Source organism: Rutidosis leptorrhynchoides, chromosome 5 (genome assembly GCF_046630445.1).
Source record: "Rutidosis leptorrhynchoides isolate AG116_Rl617_1_P2 chromosome 5, CSIRO_AGI_Rlap_v1, whole genome shotgun sequence".
Classification (NCBI taxonomy): Eukaryota; Viridiplantae; Streptophyta; class Magnoliopsida; order Asterales; family Asteraceae; genus Rutidosis; species Rutidosis leptorrhynchoides.
In genome coordinates, this window is record NC_092337.1 from 64,858,818 (window position 1) to 64,867,636 (window position 8,819).

General features: G+C 32.2%; 1 protein-coding gene and 1 pseudogene across 1 annotated transcript; both read left to right on the plus strand.

Annotated features, from left to right (window-relative positions):
- The first annotated feature begins 651 nt into the window (after positions 1-651).
- On the plus strand, positions 652-1,373 carry LOC139848697 (probable WRKY transcription factor 7; annotated as a pseudogene).
- Positions 1,374-1,455: 82 nt separating this feature from the next.
- LOC139848700 (uncharacterized) lies at positions 1,456-7,497 on the plus strand. Its single transcript, XM_071838405.1, has 10 exons — positions 1,456-1,459; positions 4,675-4,820; positions 4,969-5,002; positions 5,411-5,544; positions 5,731-5,797; positions 5,919-6,018; positions 6,132-6,295; positions 6,486-6,532; positions 6,630-6,680; positions 7,140-7,497. The coding sequence occupies exons 1-10, from the start codon at positions 1,456-1,458 to the stop codon at positions 7,413-7,415; spliced, it is 1,023 nt and encodes a 340-aa protein (XP_071694506.1). The 3' UTR covers positions 7,416-7,497.
- The last annotated feature ends 1,322 nt before the right edge of the window (positions 7,498-8,819 follow it).

The following is an 8,819-nucleotide window of genomic DNA, read 5'->3' on the forward strand; positions in this document are numbered from 1 at the left end:
TCGATCGTTTTCCCGCCAAAATAATAATATTCATCACGAAGTGTCTTTTCTAAATGTTCATATTTTCATCCAATCTATAATGTTCGTGAACAATGTTTTTTTCAAAAAACGAATTTTTTTTTTTTTTGCCTCCCCCGATTGGTTACTTCCCCATTGATCCTGCCCCTATATATATATATACATATATATATATAATTAGGCTGCAAAATTATGTATTGATACACACTTTTTTCGAAATTCTTCTAAATCTTATTCTTCAATTCAAAATCCAAACATTAAAATTAGAGAAAATTGCGCGGATAGTCCCTGTGGTTTGTACCACACAGCGTGGATAGACAAAGTTGCTGTTTTGAGTGTGGATAGTCCTTGTGACTTAAAAGTAGAGCAAGGATAGCCCAGTTCACTAACACTGTTAACTTTTTCTGTTAAAACTAAATCATGTGACAAGCATGTGAGGGTATTTTCATCATTTAAGGAGGAGTGGGTGGTTCTCTAGATACTTCAACTCTCTCTGTCATGTTTTCCATAATTAAGAACTTGTACCCTTCACCTACCAATCTTTGAAAATTAAAACTTTCAATCTAAACTTAAAAATAAACTTAAAAACTTATAAAATAAATATAAATACATAAAATTTCTTGTTCATATATTATGGCTGTGGAGTTCATGAATAAATACAAAAACACCGATATAGATTTCACCGAAAAAATGGAAGACACTGCCGTCCGGGGTGCCGCCGGTCTTCAAAGTCTCCAAAATTTAATCGAATCACTTTCCACTTATCCCCATCGTAAACCATCGCATTCCGTCACCACCGATTACATCGCCGTCGCCGATGTTGCAGTAACCAAATTCAAAAAATTCATATCCTTACTTGACCGGACCTCTACCGGCCACGCCAAAATCCGACGACGATTAGCTTTGCAGGAGCTGTTGCTTCTCCGGCGAATTCTTTTATGTCGTCGTTGACCGGAGACACGGATGGCTTGCAGCCGTCGATGTCTTCGGGGTTTCAGATCACGAATGTCTCACACCAAATGTACAAATTCTTCTGGCCGATGTCATTGTTCAAAGAAAAGGTACCCAATTCAAAGCTGTTAATTGCACCCTTTAGTAATTATTATTTAATTTAATTACTTTAATAATTATTTATTACTTTATTTTTATTTTATTTTAGCAAAATTATAAAGTAACAAGAGTAATATTAACATTAATAACCGTCAGATAAATTGTATGAATTAAATATTTGTTTTAGCCTTTTAGGTGCTACAAAATGCTAAATTGCTAGTTGGGCATAAAACTTACTTGTTAAATATAGGAAATCAAAGCTGAAGAGAGTGGTGAGAGTACCGGCCAAAAACCGATCAAAGTGACAGATGCTTGTTTGTATATGTACGAATATGGTTGTTATAATTGAATATGTTTTATCCATGCTCAAAGTAATATGTATGTATAATGGGTTTGTCAGTTTGAATTTTGAGTTGTTTTTATATTATTAACAATGAAGATATATATGTGTTAATTAGATTTCAGATCTGGAAAAAGCATGAAAGAGATGAAGAATGTTGAAGGATATGAATTGGGGTAGAAGGTACGTTAAATGACGAATTTACCCTCATGTGGAAATCACGTGGGAATGGTTTAACGGAGGAATTAAACAGAAAACGTCACTTGGGCTATCCTTGCACAACATTTCAAAAATAATAACTATCCAACCTCAAATCAACAACTATGTCTATCCACGCTGGGTGCTACAAACCACAGGGACTATCAGCGTAATTTTCTCTTAAAATTATAACACCAAAAGCATTAACTTTAAATACACTTTATTATCATATCAGTCTGTTGAACCTATATTAACACAAAATATTAGCATTGGGTTTAAAAAAGATGGCAAATGACGGTGGTGATACAGTTCGCCAATTCCCTCCTTTTAATTTTGATCGATGCCTTTTGTTAGTAGATCCTTGACTAAGATTTGGGAAATGCTCCACCTTCATTGAGAAGTTAAGGGTTTAATAGATTGCAGTTAGGGTTTTGGATTCTTTGTTTAATAATACACGAATTGTTGAAATTGAGTGTGAGTTTGTTTTTGTAGGTAGTGAGTTTAATAGAGAAAGACTGGAAGACTTGTGTAAAGATTTGTGCTGGAAGTGTTTTTAAAACTAAGATTTGTGATTTTAATTTTGTTTTGGTTTTAGGGTTTTAATTAGAATTTTTGTCAAGGTCTTTAATGGGGAAAAAGCTTAGTGATTGAAAAAGATGAAGTGGTAAAGAAGATAGATGAATAGACAGAAATACCCCTCACATGCATCGCACATGACATAACTTAACGGACATTTTTAACGGGAGTTACTGACAAGCACCACCCACACTAATTTTGTAAATCATCAGGACCAACCACCTCGAAAAAAACTTACAGAATCCAACTACTTCATATGATGTAAACCACATGGGCCAACCGCGTAATTCTCTTTTATTATTCATCATCATTTTCGATTCTCTTTCTCATATGTGAAAAGTATATTGTATATCATATAATTAAATAAAGATACGTATAATTTATTAATGTAAAATTCTCTTATAGATATTTTTTAAAAGATCCTGCGAATTCGCGGGTCTTTAACTAGTATTATATTATATTACGAGTATATTATACTGTATTATATTATATTTTGCAATATTATGCAATATTATATTCATATCATATTACATATTATTTTATATTGTGTCATGTTAATATTATATATTTTTTTAATTATATTACATTACATAAATTTGCATGTATTGCATTTACTTGCTATATATAAAGTAGAGTAAAAGTTAAATAATAGAGTGACTAGTTCTTGTGTTTCTGTTCTAATTTTGTTGGATAGAATAGAAAAGATGAATTTGAAAGCCGATTCTCCCATTTGTCGTCGCATCGTGCTATCTTTTCTCGACTTTCTCAATTCTGGTTGTCTCGCTTTCTTTTTCATTTATATACCTACACACACATATAAATTTCTTTAATTTTTTGTATGATGAATGTCTATTATCTATATGTATTATTTTTTGTATTTGAATACCTGATTATTAATTGCATTTTAATCGGTACTGCCGTGCTAAATTGACTTATTTTGCTTTATTAAATTTCAGTTCAATTTTATCTTTTAGGCTTTGCACTAATATGTAATAATCGTTATCAGGTATAATATATTTTTTTAGATCGATGATAACGTTAGTATGCAATTAGGGAAACTAGATAAATCGAGGGTTTTTATGACAATTTAGTTATACAATTTATTAAAGATTGTATAGATGCAAATTCAAAGGATAATTCCTAGATATGTAGGCACTGTTGTAAAAGTTCTCCAAGTTGGTCGACAAGTTGGTTTGGGAACTAATCTGTCTCGTTTCGTTAAAAGAAAATCTAAAAAATCGTCAAGGCTTAAAAGTTGGGTTAAAGTTAGATTGAGTTGAGTTGGTCAAAATTTTAATATATTTTTAAAATTATATTTTGTGTCATGATTATGTTTGAATTATGTATGTTTTATGTTGGATATACTAGTGTAGTACACATATGTTTAATTTATCTATTATCAAAAGCCAATATTGGTTAACGTTCGACTCACATCAATCTCGTCTCCCGATTCAATCGACTCGTCCCTCCACTGTCTCAATGACTCGTTCCCGATTCGTGTCATTTACAACCTTGTTGTAGGTACCAAAATCCACGATTTTTTTTCTTCCAGAAAGTAATGCACTTGAGCAATTAAATACTCCATGTTTTAATATGTTTTAAAATATGTTTATGTTTAAAACATAAACAATAAATAATTATGTTTATGTTTTATTTAGAAGTTTTATAGTGACACCTTTTTACCACTGTCACTAGGAATAAAAATAATAAATACTGTAAATAAATATCACATATAAGTGGTTGAAGTAAATTATCTTTAAAAAATAGTTAACTATTTTCAGTGTATAACCAGTGTCGAACCGACTAGTCGTCGTCCCGCAACTTTTACCACCATTAGGGATGCTATAATCGACGAACCTCTTTAAAATTTAGGTTAATTTACTTTGTTTTCAATTATATTTGTAATTGTAATTTGTAATGATCTCTATTAGGTTCTATATCTTTTGTTAGATTGATAAACGCTGACGATCATTTCATGGTAAGTGTAAAATTAGGGCAAGTAGTGAAATTTGGGCGTTGATGATAATCTTGACATACATTATTGTTGAGATTGTGTAAATGCAATTTAAGGTGATAATTGTAAAATAATCGGAGAATCAAGGCCATGAAATGCAATTTACTTACAACTGTTGAATGTTGAATGTGATTGCCCTTTTTTGGCTTGAAAACTATGTTCAGTTGCTTAACCTATATATTTTCATTCATAAGCAAAATCATTAAATGAAAAAGAAAGATATTACAATGCGGTATTATGTTTTTCGATTGAGACGTTTAATGGAATGGGGTCTCAGTTAATCAATTAGGTAGAATCTTCCAAACATGTTTAGATTTGATTACAGGTGTATTTGGATAGTAAATAATAAATGTGATAGCTTTTGTACGTAGCAGATATATGTGATCTGAGTAACGCGTTTTAGTAATGCATTTCTCGAAACTTACATTATGCTTAAATATTCGTATGCTGACTGTTTCGCGATGATCTTTTTTTACAGTTGAACCTAGTTCTGTTACTAATGCTGAAAGTCTTGAAGTTGCTAAAGACTGCTTATCGAAGGCTTTTAAGATTGATCCATTGTCTGCTGCCAGTGTGCCAAAATCTGATTCTCTCGTCCAGATTTTCAGTTCACAAACACTGGTGGTAATGTTTTGTTTGCTTCCTATAATTTATCGCTTTTGTTATATATTTATATTTCAGGCAATGATGATTATCAGTTTGCTCCATAAGCAACAAGACTTATCTCACTTTGCTTTTTTCTGATTATTTACATCATATACTTTTTATGTAGGGTGATACCGATAAACAGGATGATCGCACCGTAGGTATGTTCTGATTCTTATATATATAATTATATATGTACACACACACACACACACACTTATATGTTAATCTTTAATATGGGAAACATAGCTTCTTTATTATATTGCTTCCCTTTGGGCTTATATACTTACTCTTATTGTTGAACTTTTATAGTAAGGTTTCAAAATATCTTCAAGATAATTACGTGTGGTTAAAGGGCACGATATCAAGAATTAAGTACCGTTATGACAATGCACCAATCTCACATACAAAATTATAGAGTTTATTCGTATGTGGGATCATACGTTTATAAAAATGTTGACAACATCATTATTTGCAGACAGATATCATGTGTTGTACTTTAATGAAATGAGCTTATTATAGTATGAAGTTTTTGTTTCCCGAGGTTACAAATCTTTCGTGATCGACAGGGGTGGGTGAGGATGAGCTTTTTGGTCAATTTTTTGATGCCCTGGAAAAGGTTAACTTTTTCGGGACTACACCGGATGACGAAGATGAAGAGGCACTCGATAAAGCTACTCATTTGTTCCAAAGTGCTTTGAAGGTAGAGTATTAACTTCAAATCTTTTGTCAAGTTAATTACATAATACTTATATTGTCCGCGTGCTGATAAATTAGTTGATTTACATTAATATTGTGCTTGCAACTGATTTAATTCGCCAATTTTGAATCTTCCCATCCTTGATTCATTTATATCATCCGTTGATTCATTTATATCTTTCGTGTATAGGAAATGAAAGAATCTGAAGGTGCGATATTTGATCTTAAAAACTTGGCTGATACCTTCAAGTTACTAGGTAAACGCATTAAAAAAGTTATAGACACTGTATATCTTATAAATTAAAATAAGATGTTAACTACAACTGTAAATGGAATAAAATTATACTCTATTCGCTTATGTACTTTATTTCCACGCAGGTAACAAAGCTATGCAATCAAAATTGTACCTGGATGCAATTGAGCTTTACAGTGTTGCAATTGCACTTTGTAATGATAATGTTGTTTATTATTGCAACAGGTAACTTATTTTCTCGAACAATTAGACTTTTTTAAGTAGTATTAGGTTTTACATTTTCACACTCTAAAAGTACATAACTTATATTATCTTATGGTTAATGGGTACTTTTTCAGGGCAGCTGCATACACCCGTGTGGGTCAGTATGCAGAAGCAATCCATGACTGTAATAAAGCAATTGAAATCGACCCGAATTACAGCAAGGCGTATAGTCGCTTAGGCTATGCTTATTATGATCAAGGGAATTATGCGGATGCCCTCTTAAAAGGCTTTGCGATAGGTTTGTATATATTTTACAAATTATAACATCAAAAGAGGATGACTTTTCTGTTTATTATGTTCAATTATGCTTTAATGGAGCTTTTTTAGTAAACAGGAAATATTATCTAAATGTTTTTTTTTTTTTCTTTTTTTTTCATGGGATCATAAGAAAATATTAAACACATATATTTATTCTGGTTTTCATGCAGCCTTACAATTGGATCCAAATAATGAATCTGTTAGAGAAAACATGCAGGTTTGTACATATTTTCTTTGATTGTGTAGTAATCTTTTTGTGCATGAAATCTTTAATGTTTCTCATATGAGCTTTATTTCGCTGTTAATTGATGTAGTTAGCCGAGCAGAAACTGATGGAACAGCAACGAAGAATTAGACGTGGCCAGGTAACTTAACAGTTGTGTAATAGTTTAATTTTAGTAAGATGCCAAAAAAGTTTTCTTTTCTAGTTTGTTTATGGTGAACATCAAACAAAATCGTCATAATTTCTAATTATAAGAACGTTCGCTCTTCAAGTAGTGTATTTTCATGCATCATACATTCCAATTTTGTGATTTTTTTTTCGGCAACCAAATCTATACAAGTAAATTTGTTGTCTAATGCGAGTCCTTATTGGTAAGTTACATCCATTGTTATTCATTATTTAACTAAATACCCTTTATCATTTATCATCTCTTATTCTCATATCTGTTGTTAAGAAATTGTTCTTGAAGTTAGTATCTACTACTATTTCTTATTTTTCTTGAAGATATATTTGCGAACCAAACATGAAATCATAGTGAATTTAATGTAGATTTATTGGTTTCAATGGTACTGACTGATGTTTTCTAATATGGTATGATCAGGGTTCAAGTTCATTTAATTCTGGAAATGGTCGGTCAAGGAGCCATGGGACGGATCCAACTGATCATCTGGCTGAAGTGTTTGATTTGTCCGACATTACATGGGCCATGGATTCTGCAGGGCCCAGTAACAATCACGACGGCGAACCAGGGATTAGGGTAGGCGTGATTGAACGTATGCCGGGTGAACTTCATGAAGTTCTAACATCTGCATTGCGGATGTTTCGTGAACAAAGTGAACGTGATGCAGAGGGAACACAAGACCCTCATGGAAACTAATCAAACATCGTTGTTCCGAATTTGTTTTTAGTTGGGTTCCGCTGAATTATGTTGCATTGTTGCATATGGGATTAATACTCTGCTCACAGTTTTTATCTTATCTTGTTTAAGATTAATATTCGTATTAATATACTAAGTTTATGGGATTTTGAAGTTAAATACTCTTATTTTATATTTATAGTTGAAAGATTTATTCACAATATTTTCTGATAAATCCACTAAAATTTTACATTGTCGTCGGTGCATAATTTTGGTAGATATGTCAAAAGTGTATATTATTGGATATATAAAGTCATTTTTTACTCGAATATCATTCAATGCAACCGGACCGTTCCAATTCGAGTTCTTAAATATTTTGTAGTTACAGTTCTTCCATATTATGTAGGTCATGATTATTCTATAGATTGCCATATTTGTCTTGTTGTATCCGAAACAGTCAAGATTGATTTGCCTTGAACATATTTTCGAACTATGGCATTGATGAGCTGCTACAACCCACCAATTGAAGACCCGTTTCCAAACTCCTGAAGAATCTTTATAAGACGAGTTATTTACTATTTACATTCCGAAAGGCTATGACATAAAGGAAAATTTTTGTGCTGTAACTAACATGTTTCCACAATCCTCTATTGCAAACGGTTTTATGTGAACCTTTAATCATGATATTGTTATAATTCAGTAGGCTTATAACTACCTTTAATGGTTATAAGAACAAAGAGAGAAAAAGAGAGAAGAAGGAGAGAAGAAATATTGATATTGATATTTCAAGAGAAATGGTGCACCTTAAATGGCTACCATACATGTCTATTTATAGCATAAAATATTACTATGCAAGAAATATAATAATAATAAAATTAACATCCAATCTAGATATTTTATAACACTCCCCCTTGGATGACAATTTTATTAGAGAATAACTAGTACTGCCTCGTTAAAAACCTTGCTAAAGAAAACCCATTGGGATAAAACTTTAGCTAAGGGAAAAAGAGTGCAGCATAGAGTTGACTCCCCCTCAAGTAGGCAACGTCTGAGTTGTTACATCTTCTGAACATGCCTCATGTCAATATTATGAACGTGTGTTCTGAAAATAGCAGTTGGCAGTGCTTTGGTATAAAGATCAGCAGAGTTGTTGATTGAACGTATCTCATTTTAATCTGGTTGTCTTTTACGAGATCTTGAGTATATGAGAAGAATCTGAGGTTTTCATCTGAAACTGTATCATCTAAATCTTTTATGTACAAGTTTAGCCCCTGTGATTTGTCTACAGTCGCCTTCATGGTTTGCTCAAACCCTTGTTTCAATTCCTATTCTCTTGTAGTCTTTTCTGAGCCTTACCAACATACCATTCTTTTCCATCAAACTTATGACCGTTAAGACCGTCTATGGCTTTGGCGCCTCGTCAGT